This window comes from Panthera onca, chromosome X (assembly GCF_046562875.1).
Source record: "Panthera onca isolate mPanOnc1 chromosome X, mPanOnc1 haplotype 2, whole genome shotgun sequence".
NCBI classification, from domain to species: Eukaryota; Metazoa; Chordata; class Mammalia; order Carnivora; family Felidae; genus Panthera; species Panthera onca.
The window spans coordinates 128,372,201-128,396,004 of NC_138357.1; the positions used below are offsets into that span (position 1 = coordinate 128,372,201).

Here is a 23,804-nt window from a genome sequence, read left to right on the forward strand (position 1 = left end):
GCTGAAGGGACATTTGGTTGGAGGGAAGGAAAACAGCAAGCCAAACAAAGAGAAACCAACCCCAGGGCAAAGGAGAAGGGAGAACATGGTTGAAGACCTGAATGGTGGAAAAGGAGCACCCTGGAATCTGAAGACTAGTTTAGTCTGCTTCACGATTCTGCTCAGCCCCCAACAAAATCCCCATTTTCCCGGAGAAATATATAATACCCTTCCCACCGGGTCCCTACTCAATTAGCAGGTAATGAATATTGGGTGCTTGAACTATTAATTGTATTATTTCCGTCTGGTTTTTATTCATGTCTGAAGACCCACCTCAAAGATTTCCTCTGGGAGGGAGGAAGCAAATGGTCACTAACCTTCCTCTGCTCCCAGAACCTTTGTATAAACATTTGGAAACAACACCAGCCACATTGAGTTGCTTTTCTCGCATCCTGGTTTGACGTCATTTCACCTATTTTGTCTTAGACTTACTGAATCCAGAACATCAGTGTAGACATCTATGGCCAACCCTACCCAGGAATGGCTGTCACCTATAAATAACAGAATCTATAAACCTGGGGAATTCACAGATGTCCCCAGAGTGTCCATTAGATTCAACACACTTGCACAACAGCAACTTCCCTCACCTGAGCTTCATGATACAGTGCCGAGTGGCTTCCTATTATTTTCTTTGGCCAGAGGAAAAATGTGCTGAAAAACATAAACATGTGTTATTGCCACACTCATTACATGAGTCCCCATTATGAAACCCTCATGAGATTACAAAGCCATTATTGCTACTTCCAACATTTCAGACTGGTTTTCCAAATCTATCAAGATATGACCTTTCCATCGTTAATGACCTACTGCTCATAGTTTATTTTTAAGGAGCTCATCCTTAGGTGCCAGGTCCTGGGTCCACCTGCTTCTTTCTGCCTCTTGAGACAATTGGCTTAGTCTCTAAAGCTTTATTAAAACACGTCTGGATGGCAGTATAGTCTTGAGGAGCAGCTGAACACAAGGGCTTATGCTCAGAACATCTAGGTGGGATGAATTTGGGTCCCCTGAAGAGAGGTAATTACTTCAATGAAGCTACTAATTTGGTTTTGTGTCAGCGCAAATTCATACGACTCTATGGTAACCTATGGATAGCTAATCCTTGCATATAAAGAGGGTGGGAACTATGATAAGCACATGATTACAACAGCGAAATATATTGCAGTGAAAGAAAACAGATACCCATCTCCCACATGCAAGCTGTCACTCCAATTTGTACTTAAAATAATATGGAGAACATAATAAGAACACCTCCTTTATCAATCTGTCTTGCCCCTAACGAGATGCCACCAGAGACCACAGAGAACGAGCCGTTGGCTAAGAAATGGAAAGGAAGCAGGGAGAACGGAGAGAAGGTGACTCAAACAAACACTGGTTTGGAATCAACCTTTCAATGCCTAAGCTGGTCCATTGGGTTCTAGAAAAGAGTCAGCCAAAGGGGTGTCCAAAATCCCACCTCTGCCCATGATGACAGAAACTAAGCGAGAAGTGAGAAGTGTCCCACACGTGCAGCCTCACAAAGCTTCCTTGACTCACCGGTCCACAGTGTGGTCTCCCTGATGTCCGGGACAAAACAAGAAGGAGGTCTTGAAGAACACTTGGTTCTCCTCAGCAGCCGCCTGGAGTCTTTAGCTGAACGTCTTACCTCTTACCTCTTACCACCTGTCTCTGCGATGGGGAGGCCGGTCCACGCTCTGCCCACCCAGATGGTTCAGATTTGTGAGACACAAATGAGGCAACCTGATTTGCCTCCCTGATTTGCATCTCCTGATACAAGCCCAGGGAAGGGAGGGGGGGAATTACAGTCAGCGAAACACTTGCAACCTTCCTTGCAGTAGCTGAGTGTTCTTATCTGTGACTAGCACCAAAATGATTCATCAAGACGAAAAAGGCCAGCCCTCCTCCGGAAGAGTCATTGTTTGATCCTGTCCGTTGGATTCTGATGACTTCAGGAACTCTGGCATTGCCTCGGGGCGATCTGTGAACCCAACTAACGGAGAGAAAATACGTCTCCCTGACCCCCAGGCTTATTTCTGAATTCTGTTTGGCAAGGTAAAGTTTGGGGAGTAATCTGGGGGCTCGTGGACCTACTATTTGTCAACATCGCCATTACGCACTAAGTGAAGCAGAGTGAAACAGCCAGTCTTCCGCATGATGGACAGATCTGGGTGTATAAGAACCAAGGCATTGTCATCCTACCCCTGAAGAAAATATCATGAACACCCAGTTAAACAAACCAGAGCAGTTTGCCTGGGGATTAGCTACACAGATTGTCATCACGGAGCCCTGTTTCACCAGAACATAGTGTGTGTGTGTGTGTGTGTGTGTGTGTGTGTGTGTGTGTGTGTGTGTTTGAGATGGGATATTTTATTCAAGGTGCTACTGCGTGACTCCATCAACTGTAGATACCAGATCCTGGACCGTCAGACCCAACATACAGATTATCCCCAGGGCGCCTTTGTTCCCTGGGGGACTCTGCATTGGAATTGTCTAAAAAGACCAAAAATCATGTGTTAAGAAGTTCTGAACCCATTCTCCAGGATGCGTACCACAGATACCATGAGGCACTTGGCTACTATCCTTGAAACACATGAATCTTTTCTTAATGTTTATTCAATTTTGAAAGATAAAGAGAGACAGAACATGAGCAGGGGAGAGGCAGCTCCAGGCTCTGAGCTGTCAGCACAAAGCCCGATGTGGGGCTCGAACTCCTGGACCGCAAGATCATGACCTGAGCGCAACTGAGATACTTAACTGACTGAGCCTCCCGAGTCCCTCTTGAGACATACATGAATCTTAAGATATAAGCCCTCACAGGACACTTGAACATGATGTTGAGTAGAGGCAACCATTCATGATCCTGTTGGGCGTAGTGTCCCTGCCCACGTCCCTTGATAATTTGGGGTGTCCCCCTAAAAAGGGGTCAGCATCATCATGCTTCAAGACGATCAGGTGGTGAAGTTTCCACAAACCATCCCAAGTGACGCATAACCAGATCTAGACAAGAAACATGCGTCAGCCAGATAACCGATGATTAATTAGTGAGGCGAGCAAAGTCCATGAGAACACAAGAGTTCCGCTCCTCTCTGATGTGGACCATAGTCTGGGCCAAACCAAGCAAACAAGCACAAACCCTCCTCTGTCTTTCTGACATAACAACGTTGCCTATCAATATCCAGTGTCAGGGAAGCCTTAACACGCACATCATGTTCGCAATAAACAACACACTCAGAATAACCCTGTACGGAAAGTAGCGAGACTCCCCCCACAGATGTTGGAGACCTAGTGGTTGCATCTTTGAGCAAAACTACATTCGTGCAATGAAATTTTAGCAGATGCCAGCGAAGCATTTGATATCTATGGTACACATGGGCATTATAAAGCTGAGTGGCATGCCTTGTTGCTCAACAGAGACACTTGAATTCCAGAACAGGAGGGAAATGTAGAAGTGACAAGGTGGGATAAAAGATCACACAGGAACAGCTGAATGCATCCTCGGTTGAAATGAGGACACAGATGAGAACATGGAAGGAATTCTACCCGGGATGCTGAGGAGTTGGAGGGATCTTGGAAAGGTAAGTCTTGGACTGAAGGTGCCTTTCAGGAAGGTGAGAGGGTGCGGGGTTGCTCGGAGAAATCCACACAGGACAGGAGAAAATCATAAATTAGAAATCGTAAAAACGCTGGGAACTTAGCCATCGCCACCCAGCACTTGGGTCCTGGCACGCCCCAAAGGACACATGCTCCGTGATTTACGCCCCAGATAAAGAAGCAGCTTGCTGTGTTTGGAACAAACACGTTTGAAAAGCGGCCAACATCAATCATAAAGGAAATGTGACAATGCAGATACATCGGCTGGCTCCCTCAAAGCCACTGTAGGAAACCATTTGCGTCTCTAGTGGTCCTGGAGAAGTGTGTTCGATTCCTCCCCAATGGCACAAGGGACCCCGCGGACAGGCTGAAGCACCGTGGGCCACGGCAGTGATATTTGTGAGGCTGAGTCCTGGCTTCGGGACCCGACAGCCAGCCGGGGCAAAGAAGTCTCCTCCCAGGAAACACTGGCCATGCCGATGCTGCCACAATCTGCACCCAGGCTCGCAGACCAGGATAGACTTGGAGAACAACACGCCCGTGTTAGCAAGGCACACAGAGGCGTGCGTCCCGCAGCCACTACCTTGACGTCAGCCCCGTCCACGCAGGCTCTCGGGGGGAGACACTAAACGGATTGCTCTATAACACACGGGGTGAAATCCCAGCTCATAGGATTGCAGATTTAGCAAGTAGATGCCCAGCTCACTGTGAATGTCAACGAAACGAGCCATGTTCATTTTCGTGCAACGTGTCCCAGACACTGCGTGGGTAAGCTCACACGGGGAGAAGGACGTGTTGCTTATCCGGAATCCGAATCTAACTGGGGCATCTGGTGTCATGCCAAGCAACCCCATAGACAGTGAGCTACGGCTCTGAGAGCAGATCGGTTTGAAGGCTTCGCAGAGAGAGCAGATCAGTTTGAAGTCTTCGCAGATCACCAGTATGAAACTGGTTAATGTAATACCTGACCTCAGCGGTCAAAGTCATCATCAGACCACTTGACACAACTCATAAACATCCACCACTAAAAAAAAAAACAAATCCCTTGGGGCACCTGGATGGCTCAGTCGGTTAAGCATCCGACTCTTGGTCTCAGCGCAGATCTTGACCTCAGAGTCATGACTTCAAGGTCCGTGACCAGCGTGGAGCCTTCTTGAAAAAATGTCTCAGCAAACTGAGATGACAGGATTTCTTTTTCTTTTTTTTGAAAAGGGACCATGTGTGTGCGTATAAGGATGTATCCATGCGTCCGTATACCTGGGTGTGTGAGTGCATATGTGTGTGCGTATGTGTTTGTGCATGGATGTGTTTTCGTGTGTCCCTTGGTGGTGCACATGAACGCTGTGTCTCTGTGTGCCTGTGATACCACACTCTGGTGTTGGGAGTTCTGCCCAATGAACATAAGAACCACAAGAAGGAAAGGATGAGGTCTTGCTGTTGTTTATACAAGAAACAACACGTGGATGGCACAGTCAACGGTTTGGATGGCGAATTCCCTCACAGCTGCCGTCCCCTCCAATGGGACACGTGTACGTCCCGCGGGGAGGAGGCTGTGAGGCAGGACAGCGGGAGGGTCCACACGCTCAGGAGGCATCCAAACCCCTCTGGGGAACAGCCCAACAGGGTCCTCACTTTCCAAGAATCCAACCCCTCTCCACACCTCTAACAAGGCAGACCCGATCCGGTCCAACACACCCCAAAGACACATCAACCGTTCCCCTTGCCCGCACCCAGTAATCCCACCAAAAAAGAGACACCCAAAGCTTAGATACAAGGAAAGTAACTTGACCCTGGAAAAGATTCCAAAACACAGATGTCCTTCTAAAAATTCGGAATACGCCAGGGCACAGAATTTCTGCGTAAAGCAGAGAAGCTGTGCTCAAGCCACTAATGGATGTCATCAGTAGACCTTTGGGACTGGAGAAAGGGGGGGGCAGGTACTGTGCAGAAGCAGTAACGACACCTCGCGATGAGAAATCGTTCCTGCATTCAACCCGGCAATGGTTGTCATAACATGATGAAAACCCACAGGACGTGGGATGAAATTCATGAGAGGCCAGTGGGAACAGCAAAGTGTGTGGGCAGACAAAGGTTGCAAGACGGACAAGCTCTGTGATGAAAGCAACTCCAGAAAGACAAGAAGGAACACACACACACACACACGCGTGTGTGCGTGCGCACAAGATAATCCAAGGAAAGCCAGAAGACTGTCTCCATGAGTCCCAAAGACAGATTCAAACTACTGTTGCATCAGAATCCAACAAAATGATCAGAAGGGACACATCCTGGTCATTTGTCTGCTTGTTCTCAGCTTCAAGGGTAAAGAATAAACCCAGTGCTGTCGAGATCGGGAAAGAAAACCAAATCGAGGGGACATTTAATTGAGATACGCGTTGGTCTTATTCGGGAGCAGTGGACCCACAAGTCTGGAAGCTCACAGATATAGACACAGGCAGTGTGCAACTTGCCTGGGGCTCCTGCAACAACTAACCACAAACTTGGTGGCTGAGAACAACACACATTCATTCTGTTCCCGTTCTGGAGACCAGAAGTCTGAAATCCAGGTGGGGCAGAGGGCTGGCTCCCCCCGGAGACTCCAGGGGACAGGCTGTTCTGTGTCTGTGTCCCAGCCTCTGGGGGCTGCGGGCGATCCTGGGCGTCCCTTGGCATGTCCCGCCTCTGCCTCTGTGTCTACACGGCCTTCTTCCCACGTGTCTGTCTATGTCTGAATTCCTCCGTTTTTATAGGGGCACCAGGCATATGGGGGTCATGTCCCAGCTGGGTCCAGGATGACCTCACCTTAACAGAGCTGATGATGATACCTGCACCAACATTTGTTCCAAAGAAGGTCACATTCTTATCTGAGGTACTGGGGAATTAGGGCTTCAGCATGTGATTCAGGCACGAGGGACGCCATTCAACCCACAAGACGCCCTCAACCCTCAACCTCAACACACACACACACACACACACGCACGCACCCTGTTCACCTAGCTCCTCTCTGATGGCCACCCCGGGACGTCCCTCCTGTCCATGCACAGGCAGTGCTCCACTGTCCTGTCACCCTCCAGAAGCTCTCTTCTCTCATTGGCTCATTGCACGCACCCCTGCCTGGCAAACCCTACTCTGGGAAGCCACTTCCGATGACCCGTTGTGCCCCATTCGAATGTCAGGTGCGTGACAGCCAGGAAAGGCTTTGCCACCTGCCTTCTGCAGTCATAGCACCCGGAGGAGCTTCACCAAGCCCAGGTTCCCAGCTCATCACTTCAAGACGGAAGCATGAAGCCAGGTCCTGTTTTATGCCTTGACTCAGTTGACTCCCCTGTGTATTTGCAAGAAAACAGAGTCCCATTAAAATGTTGCAGTTCACGCGAGCAAACAAGGCTGTCCAGCAGGGATCACCAAACCTAACGTGGTCCTGAGTGCTGCAGGGACAGGAGCTCGGGAAACGCTTTTATCCAGCAGATGCAGCTAGGAGGTTATCTGATCCCCTCTACGGCATTTGGGGAAACATAGTCGGCTGGCTCATCGTTGTTGGTTCTTCTCAAATTTCGTGTCGCCTGGTACAGAAGCATTCGCAGGTTACGGTTTGGTCTGCACACTGTTATGCCATCAGACCCACCTTATTTCAAGGCAGTTTTTTTTTAATGTTTATTTATTTTTGAAAGAGAGACAGAGTGAGCAGGGGAGGGGCAGAGAGAGAGGGAGCCACAGAATGCGAAGCGGGCTCCAGAGCCCGACCCGCACACCACGCGTCTCTTTTCTCATGCCACATGTTCGAACTTTGTTTTTTGTTTTTTTTTTTATTTTCAGACCAGCCACCAGCCTGCTAAGACCAGGTATGCAGGCAAATCAGACCAGGACCTCAGAGCTTCCTAGTGCAAAACATCGCTGCTCCCTGAAAGCCTGACCGGGCTTCTCTGTGGCCCCAGAGACACTCTGACGTGTCCAGAGTCCTGTCCAGCCACTGTCAATAACCTTCCCATTTGCTGAAAGCCACGGGTGGGTTCAAGGCACGCGTGTCAGAGGCGCTGAGTCCCGAGGGGTTTCCGGAATTTTCTGGAAGAAGATTTTTGCATGTAAACCACGGGGCGGGGTGCGAGGTTATGCGTGCAATTTCTCGTTTTGGACTGCAGTGGGTTCCTCCGTAGTTCCTTTTCTTACGACAGGTGTCTGTCTCACCCGTCCCGGTTGCTCAGCTATCCTGACAACACGGTCGGGATCTGGTCTCAACCTTTCTTCCTCCCGGCATGTCTCTCGAGCCCTGAATCAACACCGGGTTGAATCCTATCAAACCACTGTGCGTGTAGGTCATAAGCTGCCACGCCGTGACAATATCATGTGGTTCAACCCAGCAGGCTCAGCCCCCTGCCCCTGCGGACACCTAGGCGAGTCACAGACTCGGAGAAGGACAATCACTGGGACACGCTGGGCGGCCGGCATCGTGCTGACCCAGCCGTACCTGTGCAGGCAGATGCAAAGGCGAAATCGGGACGCGGTCAATGCCACGTAGAGGTTGTACCTACCATTACCTGCAGCTGTGACTCGAGCTTCTTCTCTGTGGATCCACCAGGATATTAAATTACACCGACTATGGAGGGAGTGTGACGGGGACACTGACGAACACTTTGCTCCCTTAGGCTCAAAGATCCCACAACTGTGAAGTGAGGGGGGCAGGGCGTGTCGTTTCTGGGAGAGCCAGCAGAGAATACATACAAATCTCGAATTTAACCAGCTTCCCACTCCATTCTCCTTCCTGCGTCTTTCTTATTTTGTTTTTACGATGACAGAGAGGGGCAATACATATGATGCACAAGACAGGTACCATAGGCTCAGCACGAATCACCACCGACCCCAAGGGTGCTGCAAGATTCAGACTTATGCCCGTGGAGAAACACTTAGCCAGACAGAAGACGGAAAGCGTTCGCAGAGACTAAAATGGCGTGAGAGGTGGCCAAAGGGCCATCGATTGCCGGCATGTGCTTCGCAGAGCACGAAAGGCAGGTGGGGACCGCCCTCAGTCGCCCAGGAAGGTTTCTCTGGTCTTAGTTGAGGAAGTCAGAATTCCTACAGCCAGGGCACAGGTACTCACGTGCGTCAGGGTCAGGACTCGGGTAGGAGATAGTCTGACACGTAAGGCAGTTTGGGCAGTAAGGCAGTCCACGGCTCATTAGAGGCACCCAAATCCGTGGCTGAGGGCTCACGGTCGTTTCTGGAACCGCTGAACGTCCGTTTTTGCTGCGGAAATGACCTTTCGCTGTCCTGCTGGTAAGGACGTACACTCTCGTGCTCATCAGCTGACAGCTCAGAAGTTCTCCTGAAAGAGCCACCCAAGGGGGCCTCACCCATGCACCCTCCCCTGGGATCTAAGTCACAGCTGATCTCCTGACACCACATAGCCCCACACCATTTCGGGGAGAGCAAGTTCTGGCAGCTGCCTCACCCTTGGGCAAGGATTTGCCGAGTTTCAGGCAAGCTCGTCTTAACTAGGGCAGCTCGCCTTCAAGCCTTTCTCACAGATGGTCGTCCTTTTGTGTTTTTCGCTTTAAATCAACAACCGATTTAGGGGCGCCTGGGTGGCTCCGTCGGTTAAGCATCTGACTTCGGCTCAGGTCATGACCTCAGCGTTCGTGAGTTCAACCCCTGCATCAGGCTCTGTGCTGACAGCTCGGAGCCTGGAGCCTGCTTCGGATTCTGTGTCTCCCTCTCTCTCTGACCCTCCCCCGTTCATGCTCCGTCTCTCTCTGTCTCACAAATAAATAAACGTTAAAAAAATAAAATAAATCAACAACTGAGTTTACTTTATCACTTGTCCGTGAGTCATAATTTGCAGTGATGATAGCAAAGTGAGGCTAGTGGGATGAGCCCCAGAGACAGGGATCCCTGAAAATATTCTTGGAGTTCTTCCTATGCGTTAAAAAAAAAAAAATCATTCTAAATTATCTTTAGAATGAGGCGGGGATGGGAAGGAAACACAGGTATACACAACACAAACACAGCTCTCATTCAGGACCTGGGCTCCCTGGCTTGGTCTGTTTCTAAGAATGTGTGCTTTTGTTTTGTTTTTACTCCTTAGAGCGTTTTTCTACAGTAGGTTGTGATTCTGACCTGTTTTCTTTGAATGGCAAAGCTCCATAAATATGTGTCGACAAATGAGGAAAATTACACTGGAGTCTTAAGTGGGACATTTAGGGCTATATTTAACGAAGATATACATATATTCTTTATATATGCTATATTATACTATATTATCTTACACTATACTATACTATGTTATATTATACTATACCATAGTATAGTATAATATAGTATAGTATAGTATATTCCATTATATTATATTATATTATATTATATTATATTATATTATATTTGGATTAGTCAAATCACTCATTCAGTCCAAAGTTTCTTTCTTTCTCTTTAACTTTTTTTGAAACCCTAGGTTATATTATACTATAATATATTATACTATATAGTATATATGTATTATATAATACTATATATTATCATATATAATAATATATATAATATAGTATGTATTATAGTATAGTATACTCCATTATATTATACTATATTATGTTATACTATGCTATACTGTACTATACTAAACTATATTATACTATTCTATACTCTGTGATATTATACTATATTATGTTATACTATATATACTATTTGAAATATAACACATTGTATTATATTATACTATTCTATATTGCATTGTACTATATTATATTATACTGTTATATTATACTATACTATATTGAATTGTATTGTATTATATTATACTATATTATATTATATTATACTCCGTTATGTTATACTATATTATGTTATACTATGCTATACTGTACTATACTAAACTATATTATACTATTCTATACTCTGTGATATTATACTATATTATGTTATACTATATATACTATTTGAAATATAACACATTGTATTATATTATACTATTCTATATTGCATTGTACTATATTATATTATACTGTTATATTATACTATACTATATTGAATTGTATTGTATTATATTATACTATATTATATTATATTATACTCTGTTATGTTATACTATATTATGTTATACTATGCTATACTGTACTATACTAAACTATATTATACTATTCTATACTCTGTGATATTATACTATATTATGTTATACTATATATACTATTTGAAATATAACACATTGTATTATATTATACTATTCTATATTGCATTGTACTATATTATATTATACTGTTATATTATACTATACTATATTGAATTGTATTGTATTATATTATACTATATTATATTATATTATACTCCGTTATGTTATACTATATTATGTTATACTATACTATACAATGTTATATTATACTATACTATATTATAGTATATTGTATTGTATATTATACTACACTATTATATAATATTTTATTATAACATAATAAATGTAATGTAAATTATATGTTTTATATATAGTAATATTACAATATCTTATATATAAATTATATGTAATTATAAAATACATGTTTATAACATTTATACACTTGCATATATAAAATTTATATATTTATATATAAATTATTATTTAAAATAAATTATACATATTATGTATAATATCTACAATAAATGTTTACATTTTATATATGAACTTATACATATTTATATATAAAATATAATATAATATATTATATTATTTTGTAGATATTATATAATATATTATTTTGTAAACATTTATTATTACTGTATTATATTTATTTATTACTTATTATTTATTTATTCTATGTGTTCTCAAAAGTGGATGTCACAACCGGACCTCAAAATACATGGACTTTGAAAAGCCTAAGCATCGGGTTCACATTTTTATTTTCCTACGAATTAGATGTCTGAAACATGAAACGTTGTCTTTGGGGGCAAAATGGATTTTCATGACAAAAACATGTAACTTAAATCATCATTCAATTTTTTTTTAATTTTTTAATGTTTATTTTATTTTTGAGAGAGATAGTGTGAGTGGTGGAGGGGCAGAGAGAGAGGGAGACACAGAATTCGAAGCAGGCTCCGGGCTCCGAGCTGCCAGCACAGAGCCCGACCCGGGGCTCGAACTCACAAACCCGGAGATCATGACCTGAGCTGAAGTTGGATGCTTAACCGACTGAGCCACCAGGCGCCCCATAATTTGTTTTTTTTTTTTAATGAAAAAAAATTTCTCTTAAGTATGGGACCTGACACAGAGCTCAACCTCATGACCCTGATCACAATCTGAGCTGAGATCAAGGGTCACAATCTGAGCTGAGATCAAGGGTCACGACCTGAGCTGAGATCAAGTGCCAATCTCCTTAGCACATTGAGTCACCCAGGTGCCCGATGTTATTGCTTAATCGTAAGCGAGTATGAACTGATCTGTGCTGGCAAGATGCTGAACCAAATCACAGATCCTCCAAGGACCCAGCCCATACCCCCGAGCCCGCTTCGAGCAGAGACTTTGCTTCTTGAAAAACCTTAGGAAGCAGTCAGCAGTGTTAGAAATTTAATTTTAAGGGCGCCTGGGTGGCTCAGCCGGTTAAGCGTCCAGCTTCAGCTCAGGTCATGGTCTCCGGGTTTCATGAGTTTGAGCCCCACATGGGCTCTGCACTGACAGCAAGGAGCCCCTTGGGATTGTCTCTCTCTCCCCCTCTCCACCCCTCCCCTGCTTGCGCTGTCTCTGTTTCCCTCAAAATAAATAAACTAATTAAAAAAAAAACTTTTTCATAAAATAGAAATCATTTGTAACTCTTTTGTCTGGTAGAGAAGTATGATATAATAACCACCAGAAGAATTTCAAGCTAAAAACAGTAAAATGGTGTGGAGGTGCTATACTGGTAAACGGAAAAAAAGATTTCACAGAGAAGAAGCCGTTTAGACTTTCTGACTAGTGAATAGAAGCTTTTTCCTATTTGTACCTTTTTTTAAGAAAACACGGGCAAGATTGGATCTCGAATGAACAGTGACTGGTTGCGGAGGAAAGGATTAAAACGTGAGTATAACAGTGTTATCTTTAAACATCAGTATTCATAGAGCACTAGGATGGCCACTGACCTCTCCCGCGGGCACAGGGATAAAGCCGACAAAAGACCTGGGAAGACCCACACTGGCTTTGCCCCTGTGGCTTTAGAACATCCGTGTCGGTTCAGGGAAATCCTTACACGCCGTGAAACTCATTGTCCCCGGGTGGAAATGGAGGTCACGTGGCGCATTCAAAAACACCCTAATCTGTGCTACACGAGCTGAGCCGTCATGGTGGACCACTTCCCTCCAGATTTGGGGAACCCAGTCTCCTCTGTTCCCAGAAACCAGAAAGCTGGCCAAAGCCCTCAAAGCTCCCATTTACAGCCCCAAAGTTCTTTCTAGTCCTTGAGAATTAGTGTTCCGTCACTTGCTTTGCATATGCGCATATGAACCTACAAGAACAGAACACTGCCCCCCTCCTCCCAAAAAAGGCTCTTTTTGTGTCATTTTGTCATGGAAAAATACGCTCAAGAAAAAGCACAACTTCCAAGTGTGGCTTGATGGCGTTTCTGCTAGGTGAAAGGAACAGTGACACCACCCTCCAGGGCATCTAAATTGTGAAATATATCATATTGGCTTTTCCATTTCTCTTCCAATATTTGTAGGATTTCGAGTTTCGCTTCTTCTTTGACCCTCATATTGGAGGATCCTCTTTGACCTCCTTTCTGTCTCTGTCTCTTGGTGGGCAATCTACTTAGGAGTTTCAAGATGAAATGTGTTTCTCAGAGGGACAAACACCACTCTGTGGTGAAAACGAGGACAGAAATAGATCCGAGGAAAACAAAGAACTATGTGCATTTCAGTGTCGTAAAGAGGAGCTTGTTCAGAGGCATTTGTTACATGGTCAAGGATGAGTGGCAAAACCTAAGGTATTTAGACTGAATTAAATGCACGTTAAAGATGCATCGGTTTTATTTTTTTTCTAATTGATTTATTGGGGGGGGCACATAAGCGGGAGAGCGGCAGAGAGAGAGGGAAAGAGGGAATCCCAAGCAGGCTCCACACTGTCAGTACACAGCCTGTTCAGGGTCTCAAACCCAGGAACCATGAAATGATGACCTGAGCCGAAATCAAGAGTGAGACGCTTAACTGACTCAGCCACCCAGGTGCCCCTACACAGGTTTTATTTTTAAAACTTATGGGTCAAGGGCGCCTGGGTGGCTCAGTTTGTTGAGCGACTGACTTCGGCTCAGGTCACGATCTCACTGTTTGTGAGCTTGAGCCCCGCGTTGGGCTCTGTGCTGACAGGTCACAGCCTGAAGCCTGCTTTGGATTCTGTGTCTCCGTCTCTCTCTGTCCCTCCCCTGCTCATGCTCTGTCTCTGTCTCAGAAATATTAAAAAAAAAAAAATAAAAAAAATTTTAAAAAAGTTATGGGTCAATTCATAAATATTTTAGAAGGAACAGTTTTAAATTATCAACATTATTGTGTAATAATTTACACAATATAAAATGGATGCAGGTTAATTAAATGTCAAGACCAATGACATGTGACAAGGAAAAAAATGTTGTTAATGTTAATGTTAATGGATTTTGCTTTCTGCAACGTTACATTACATTGCCGTTTTCTACAGTTTCACATAAATAGAAGATACTATACTACTGTACATACTCTTTTGGTGCTTTATTCCTTAATTCGAGGATACTGCGCTTGAAATTCATCTATGGGAGTTATACATCTGTGTTCTCTTCTTGTTCACTGTTGAGTACTATTCCATCCTAGGCAATTTGTTTATCTGTTCTTCTATCAATGAAAGATAGGATTTCTGTTACTCTCTCAATGGAATGGAAGTAGTTAATGGCTGTTACAAATACAATGTTTACCAGAAAGCCTAATGACCAAAGTTCAGAAGATAGAAAAAAAAACTCTGATAAAAATATGGAAAGGACTCAGTTCCATAAGAAGACAAACAAATCGATGCTGACGACATGAACACAGCATCCAACAAAGCTTGGGTCAGAAGATGTGTAATTCTACTCCTGTCTTTCACCACAATCTGTTCCCATCTGGCTAGTTAAAAGTGTTGCCCCACGCATGTTGAGGATCCCAACCCATGTGTTAAACTGTCTCCCGCTCTAGACTATCACACACACAAGCTGTGAGGAATCCAGTAATTTGGAAACTTTGGGACATAGAGTTTACAACTCTATGCTGTTCCTTAGATGTCAGACAAGCCTCACTGTCACTGATGTGACCGTGATGTGCAAGCATGATACCCATTTTATACATGAGTGGTTGTGTTTACAAGAAAGTTCAGACAACGTAGTCGTTGATTCATCTTTATTTTTCGTTTTGAAAATTATTTCATTTAGGATTTTCCTACGGTCGTAAGAGCACATCATGTAGATCTATCCTGTTGAGTTTTTACCTGCACTAAATAATACTGTTAACTACAGACACGATGTTACAGAATTTATTTATCTTGAAAACCTGAATGTTTATACGTGTTGAACAGCACCTCCCTATGCGTTTCTCCCCAAGCCTCTGGCAACTTCCATTATACTTCCGTGTTTCTACAAGTCTGACTAATTTAGATGCCTCATGGAGGCGGAACATTGCAGCCTTTGAATCTACCCTGTATTTAACCACTGAATGTGTGTCTGGCCCCAGAAAATCACCACGGGGCTACAGAAGAAAAAGATACCTTCCTAATTACTGGGGACATGGAGATAATTCTATGATAAAGAAACAATTATGTATTCTTCCCTAAAACACAGTGATGATTCTAAGTAACTCTGTGAGTCCAAGAGGTAAAATCCCATACTCGATGAATGCGAAATTCCTGTGGTCACTTTAATGGTAATAGTAGTTGTGTGAGATTTACATCATAAATCAATTCATGATGCCTATTATTAACCTTTAGTGAGGAGGGATGATTACCTAAATTTTTTGGTGAGATTACAAGGATGCCAGCAGGTGACTGTCCTCAGAGATGGGATGAGTTTGGCCTTGGGGCTCAGTTTACTCAGTAAGGTTTGTGAACTCACTTCTCTTAAGCAAGAAATAATACTCTTGTTCCACTTGTGCAAATATCCTTAGGAGAAAGAACCTATGTACTCTTATTAGCTCATAGACACTTAAAATATCCAGGATTCACCCATGAAACTGAGTCACAAAAGCATAATCGTGTCCCTGAAGATGGTTGAACTGAATTATTGCAATGTCTGATCCCCAAAACCATTGACTCAAAACCATTGCTCTGACTTCTACGTCAAGAACGCATGAACTAGCTCCTGACAGACCTGTCTTCCCAGAGATCACAGCTATAATCTCTATTCTAAATGCAAAAAAAAAAAACACACCAAAACCCAACACATTAAGTAGTGAAGGATCTGGAGAGTGAACACAACAAGGCAGGTTCAGGATGAGAGTCAACATGTGGAAGGAGGGACCATCAAAAGGTGAGGTTTCCCAGGTTTCAAAACTTCTAATCTGAGAGTACCAGGGGCAGCTAAAGCTCGGGTAGGATTGGAGGGTAGAGCCCAAAATATCCAAAATGCATGTAAAGGAAGGTGAACATGACAGAAAGAAAAGAAAGGGCTTGAATGGGATCTCCGTAAACACTGCATATGAGTGCTGCCCAGATCTGTGTCTGATGTCAGAACCACACACATCCAGAGCAAACACAAAATGCCCAGTTAAAGAGAAAACATGGGGAAAAGACTGGCAGCTGAGCCGTTACCTAGTAGCCCGAGCTCTTGATTTGAGTCCAAACACGTTAATTCCCTGAGAAAACAAAAACATCAACACTCTTTCGATGAATATAAGAGACACCAGAATCCTCACTTTACCACTCACAATGTCCAAGATAGAATCCCGAATCACTCAGTCTACCTACAGTCAGGAGGACGTGAGCCACTCCCAAGAATAAAAGAAACAAAAATATCAACAGAAATCAACCCCAAGTTGGTTAAAACCATCTTGGTTTTTTGTTTTTTTTTTTTAATTTTTTTTTAATGTTTTTTATTCATTTTTGAGACAGAGAGAGACAGAGCGTGAGCAGGGGAGGGGCAGAGAGAGAGGGAGACACAGAATCTGAAGCAGGTTCTAGGCTCTGGGCTGTCAGCACAGAGCCCAACGCGGGGCTCGAACTCACAAACTGCGAGATCATGACCTGAGCCGAAGTCAGACGTTCAACCGACTGAGCCACCCAGGTGCCCCAAAACCATCTTGGTTTTAAAGATGGATGGTTTAAAGATGGTTGGTTTAAAACCATCCATCTTGGTTTTAAAGTCCTTGGTTTTAAAGGCCTTAAAGCAACTGTTATCTTTATGCCTAATGACGTAACGAAAAATACGTTCATAACAAAAACAAGGTTGGTAAGTCTAAATGTAATGAACTAAATGTAAACTCTAGAATCAAGCTATACAACTTCTATACTGAAAATGCCTAAAAACTAAATAGAGCACAAGGGGGAGACAGTCAATAATTTGAAAACATATCAGCAGAAATTATCCAATTTTCAGATCAGAAAGAAAAAACTGTAAAGGAAGTCTTACAGAACAATCTCAAAAAAGTCTAATTTGGAGTCACCAGAGAGAAGGAGAGAGAAAAAGGTGGAAGCATTATTTGAATAAATTAGAAAATACTCAAAATGTTTTGAAAGACAAACAATTTACAGATTCAGGAAGCTCAGGAGAACTGACATAGGATAAATATGAAGAAAAACATGTCTAGGCACATCATAAACAAAATGCTAAAAGCCAAATGTAGAAGGAAAATCTTGAAAGCAGCCTGAGAAAAATGATACATGAGATCCAAAGGAACATCAATTCAAATGACTGTCACATGCTTGTGAAAAAAAGGAGACATGGGGATTGATGTATTTAAAGGGCTAAAATAAAATAAAAATCAACAGATAAATCTGGAACCTGTGAAAATACCTGTCAAAAATCAAAATGAAATAACAGTTTTAGATGGACCTTAAGGAAAAAGTTAAAGCTAAGAGAACCCAACATCTAAAGACCTACACTACAAAAAAAAAAATACTAAAAAAATATCTTTAGTCTGAAGGGTAATGATGCCTAATGAAAACACAAGTCCCCAGAAAGAGACAAAGAACATGAGAAATAGTCAATATTGAGCTAAGCAAAGAAGACTACTTTTTTCTCTTGATTTCTTTAAAATATACGTTGGGTTTAAAGCAAATAATTACACTACTGGGGGCTACATCATACACATAGTTGTAATACAACACCCAGAGCATAAAGAATGATGGAGTGCTGGCAAATAGATATATGGAGTAGCAAAGTTTCTCCATTTTATGGGAAGTGATGAGATTAACTCTCATTAGACCATAAGCTCAACACATATATTAGAATTTCTAGATCCTTCACTAAAAAATGCAAAAGAGGAATATAAGAAAGACCAAAGATAAAAGAATATTCTAATTTTTTAATGTTTCTTTATTTTTGAGAGAGAGAGAGAGAGAGCAGGGGAGGGGCAGAGAGAGAGGAAGACACAGATTCCGAAGCAGGCTCCAGGCTTTGAGCTGTCAGCACAGCTCACCGAGCTCAAACTCACGAACTGTGAGATCATGACCTGAGCCAAAGTTGGATGCTCAACCAACTGAGCCACCCAGGCACCTCAAAAGAATATTCTAAAAGAAAATAAAATAATCGAGTAACCCAAAAAAGACAGAAGTGTAGCAACAGATGGCACAAACAGAATTGGAAGATGCAAACCCAAGCATATCAATAATTACACTAAATGTTAATGGACAAAACATTCCAATTAATACCAGAGATTATCAAAATGGATTTAAAAAAAAAGCAAGACCCAATTATATGATGTCTAAAAGAGAGGCACTTTATTTTCTTAATTAATTTTTTTTATTTGGGATTAGTTGACACACAATGAGAAGCACTTTATTTTTAGTTTTTAATTTTTTTAATGTTTATTTTATTTTTTGAGAGAGAGAGAGAGAGAGAGAGAGAGAGAGACAGAGACAGAGCATGAGCAGGGGAGGGGCAGAGAGAGAGGGAGACACAGAATCTGAAGCAGGCTCCGGGCTCCGAGCTGTCAGCACAGAGCCCGACATGGTGCTCAAACTCACACACCGTGAGATCATGACCTGAGCTGAAGTAAGACACCTAACTGACTGAGGCACCCAGGCGCCCCGAGAAGCACTTTAAATATAAAGCCACACATTGGTTAAACTGATGAGGAAAAGTACATCACTTAAATACTAAACAATTTTTAATGTAATTAAGTTTTAACATTAAAGCTATGTTTATTTCAGCTTAACTGGACTTCAAGATACAGAGCATTACCAGATGTGAGGAGGTAATTTGCCTATTGATCAAAGATTTGATTAATCAGGAAAACAATTGTTTTTAAAGGCTTCTAGTACCAGAGAGCTTCAAAATACAGGAAAACCGAGTTAAATAAAGGGATAAAAAAATCCAAAATATTGGCTGTTGGTGTTTTAAAACTTTCAGCATCATTTTCAAATAATAGTTTGAGGAGATTATTCTGTTCTCTTATAGCTTCCCTTGGGGCCATTAGCAAATCTAGTTTTGTTTGAATACTTTGTATTTTACAGGAAATCTGATTGATTTACAGATCTTTTCTTGGTCCTTTGTAATCTGCAGTTTTCTCATGATTCTTCAAGGTGTGAATTTATTTTTGTTTATCCTGTTTAGAATTGTTCTCTGCATGTGATGCCTGAATACCTTTCATCAATTAAAAACTTTTCCATCCATTTTTTTTTTCCATTTTACATATGGCCTCTTCTCTACTCTTCCTATTCTGTACTTTAGGGAACATGATGAATTGCAATTGACAACAATTACAACATTCATAACAATAACACCGATTTAGTGCTCACTGTACAGAAGGTGATTTCAGGTGAATTAATGCATGTGATGTTCACAGCCACTCCATGCGATAGACACTGGTTTCCCCCCAATTCACACAGGAACACACCAAGACACAACACATCCTCTGTAATCAAAAGTTGCCAGGAATCAGAACCAACACCTGTAGGCGGGCATTTATTTTGTAAGCGGGAAGAGAAGAAGAAAAGACCGGAAGTCAAGAATTGAAAAGTAGTGTGGGACCACTTCCACTATCATGAACACCATCTGCTTCAGGCTGAAACGAAATGACTGATTGCAAAAATAAGTCATCTGGACTTAAGATCCCCAAGTAGAAGTTTCTACCACAACTACGTAAAAAGGATGCCATCCGTCCTACCATTTCTCACCATCTCCTAAGCGCCACGGATCCATAAGAATCTGCAGAAGGTTTCCTAGCTCTACCTTTCTGCTTGAACAATGACACAATTATATAAAGATATGACACAAGTTCTCTACTCCGGGGGCGCTGGTGTCCAGATCCATTTTTGCTTCGTCGAGCTCCCGGATGTGACTTGAAGAAAGAACTGAAGTCTGAGGGTTAAAAAAAATGGCGGAGGGCATAATTATTCATCCCACAAGGAAGGGAGGAATCAGCTGAGAGCTGCTTCCATGAAGTCTGTAACAGTGTGTTGGTGGTTGGTAACAAGTGGCCCCTTGCTGCTCACCAAGCCGTAGAGAGGATGTCATCTTCTTTGTCACAGCCACAAAAAGGGAAAGTCCCACAGCAGGGCTGCAGCCACGGTTTCCAAATGGTGTTGAACACAGAGAACTGCTGTGGGACAGGTGTGAGAGTCCGGCGATGCTCTTTTATGGCCGCCTCGATTTTCTTGACCACTGAGCCAAATAAGGCTTCATTGTCAGGGCTAAGAGGCCGGGCCTCAGAAGGGTCTCTTGAGATGTCAAAGAGCAGTGGAGGATCATGGTAGGTGACCTCTCCAGAACATGAACATATTCCACTTCCATAGCAGGCATCAGCTCCGTCCGGGGAGAATTTGGGAGTCACGTAATGGACCTTCCACACCGTTGCACCTGGAAAACAGAGTTCCGTTGAAAGTGCCATAGTTGTTATCATTTTAGGACTCGTTCCATGGAAACCTATTTCTCAAATGCTTTCGCCAACAATCAATCATCCTGTGCACAGAGTTACTTAGCAATTGTAGCATTTCCTCAACTGTGAGAACAACACATAACTTTGCTGCAAGTTTGAAAACTTTTTACCTTATCACAAGGGCATGTGGAAATAACAGTTATTACCTGGATGGCTGCTATAATTCCAGAAGTTGTGAGTCTGATCACTACTTTGCTCTGACTTGCCATAGGCAAAATGGAGTTTCCTTTTCTTTTGTCTTGTCTTGTCTTGTCTTGTCTTGTCTTTCCTTTCCTCTTGTCTTGTCTTTTCTTTTCTTTTCTTTTCTTTTATTCTTGTCTTTTTTTACTTAAAAAATTTGTTTAACATTTATTCAGTTTTGAGAGTGAGAGAGACAGAGCGTGAGCAGGGGAGGAGCAGAGAGAGAGGGAGACACAGAATCTGAAGCAGGATCCAGTATCTGAGCTATCAGCACAGAGCCTGATGCAGGGCTTGAAATCATGGACCACGAGATCATGACCTGAGCAGAAGTTGGATGCTTAATTGACTGAACAACCCAGGTACCTCTCTTGTCTTGTCTTGTCTTGTCTTGTCTTGTCTTGTCTTGTCTTGTCTTGTCTTGTGTTGTCTGGTCTTGTCTTTCCTCTTGTCTTGTCTTTTCTTTTCTTTTATTCTTGTCTTTTTTTATTTAAAAAATTTGTTTAACATTTATTCAGTTTTGAGAGTGAGAGAGACAGAGCGTGAGCAGGGGAGGAGCAGAGAGAGAGGGAGACACAGAATCCGAAGCAGGATCCAGTATCTGAGCTATCAGCACAGAGCCTGATGCGGGGCTTGAACTCATGGACCACAAGATCATGACCTGAGAGGAAGTTGGATGCTTAATTGACTGAACAACCCAGGTACCTCTCTTTTCTTTTCTTTTCTTTTCTTTTCTTTTCTTTTCTTTTCTTTTCTTTTCTCTTTTCTTATCTTTTCTTTTCTCTTCTCTTCTCTTTTCTTTTCTTTTCTCTTTTCTTTTCTTTTCTCTTTTCTTTTCTTTTCTCTTTTCTTTCCTTTTCTTTTCTTTTCTTTTCTTTCTCCTCTTTTTATTTGAGAAAGAGCGAGAACATGAGTGGGGGGAGGGGTAGAGGGAGAGAGGAAATCTCAAACAGGCTCCATGCTCAGTGCAGAGCCTGATGTGGGGCTCGATCCCACAACCCAGAGATCATGACCTGTGCCAAAATCAAGAGCTGGACTCTCAACCAACTGTTCTGAAATTGACAAAGGTCATCTGGCAAAGTCAATCATTCCTTGTTCTATTCCTTCTCCATCTGTCTGTCTTTCTTTCTTTTATCTTTCATTCTTTCCTTTCTTTCTTCCTGTATCAGTGGTTGGCAGTTCTATTTCCAGAGATCGATTTTAGACAGAAAACATCATAAGCATTTCTCAGCGTCCGGTCAATGAAACTTTCATAGAAGTCTGTGAGTGAGGTTTTACAGAAAAGATATGCTTTCCTAATCAATCACCTGACTTTACCCTTCCCCCAGATGGTGTTGAACATTGTACCACCTCTGTGTTTCCAACTTCTGAAATCTTGATTATGAAAATATAAGTAAAATTCTATTTGTTTAACCCTCCATCATTAAGTTTAGGAAGTTTTGCTGTTGGCGGGGAGGGGCTGTTTTTCTTTCGTTACTCACCATTGAACGTGTCCCTAAGTATAGAGAAGCTAGAAGAGAGAGGTTTTTGTCAGTTTGTTCTTGTTTTATGTGTGCGATTAGTCCACACTGACATGAAGAATGGATCACACCACAAGTGATGGGTCTCGTGGGAGAAAATTTTTATCTTTTCTGCAGATTAAGTTAATTCCCATCACGTAAGGATTCTGGAACTTTATCCAACTGCCTTTGATAGAGCTTTTCCTACAGATGTAAGGAAATGAGTATCTTTTGTTAATTTACATTTGTTTTCATGAATCATCTAGCATGAATGTAAGGCAGAGACAGTTCATTGGAGGGGGACAGGACAGTCGTGTGGCTTACACTGCAGAGCTTACTCCTTGTTGCTAATTACTTCACTGTCCTTAGTTGTGAGCATTCATATTCTCTCTCTGTCTCTGGCATATTCGTGCACATGAGTTTACATACACCTGTAAAATCCTACCGCAGTACAATGGCCGCTTATAATTAACTTCCCCAAGGAAAAAGAACCTCAAACAGCTGGGTGCTGTTTGTACATGGTACAACTTCCCCCAAGAGGGAAAGGAAACGGGGCTGTGTTCTTATTGTGTCCCCACACTCCTGCCATCTCCATACTTACAGTCCTTCTGATGCCACCTGGCTGTGTGCAGGTAGACCCCACAGTAGTGGAAGAGGAACTCATGGTCCGAGTGGGATACCCTGCCTTCCAGCAAGGGCATTAGATTCCGGCCATCAATCACTCTTTGGAGAGAAGGAGAAATGCAGAATGCGGTGAGAGGGGCACGGTTTCATCACACATCTTAAGACAAGAGGAAGAGAAGGGGAAGGGGAAGGGGGAGGACAAGGAGAAGAAGGAGAAGGAGAGGAAGGGAAGGAGGAGGGGGAGGACAAAGATGAAGAGAAAGACGAAGAAGAAGAAGGAGAAGGTGGAGGAGGAGAAGAAGGAGATGGAGAAGAAGAAGAAGAAGAAGAAGAAGAAGAAGAAGAAGAAGAAGAAAGGACTTTAAGCTTCACTACACATCTTCACCCATTATATACCAGTAACAACAACAACCACAAAAGAAAAAGGAGGAAATGTCACACAGTTTCCAAGACAGTGGGAGAGGTGAGTGGCTGGAGATACTATTCTTATACTTGGGAGACAGTAGGAATGAGCATCATGGATCAGAAAATTGAGCTCCTGACACTCATTTGATTCAAGAGCATCCCCCCCTCAGATGAGCAGATACCAGTCCCCACACACGGAATTAAACCACTAGAGCATGGACCACGTCTCTTCATCTTAAAGCCCATAGATAAGTACAGCTTCATTCATACGTTGACACAAATGCACTTGTATTCAGTCATTCACCTAATAAATATCTGCTTAATGGTCTGGACGATGTGGTGGATATAAAAGTGAATGAGAGTCCACCCCACCCATGAGGACAGCCAAGCCTGTGTCTGCATACGTGTAGGAGAGACAAAGTAGAACGTGTCCTAATCGGGAAACATCCATCCACCCACCACCCACTAAGG

General features: G+C 42.8%; 1 protein-coding gene across 1 annotated transcript in view; it reads right to left on the minus strand.

Annotated features, from left to right (window-relative positions):
- The window catches only part of LOC145713836 (arylsulfatase F-like), a 48,101-nt gene that overhangs the window by 21,276 nt on the left and 3,021 nt on the right, over window positions 1-23,804 (minus strand). Inside the window, exons 3-4 of the mRNA XM_081792627.1 lie at window positions 22,906-23,027; window positions 20,186-20,549 (exon numbers count right to left, since the gene is read on the minus strand). Of these exons, the coding sequence (XP_081648753.1) occupies window positions 20,186-20,549; window positions 22,906-23,027 (486 nt within the window). The remainder of the gene's footprint in view (window positions 1-20,185; window positions 20,550-22,905; window positions 23,028-23,804) is intronic.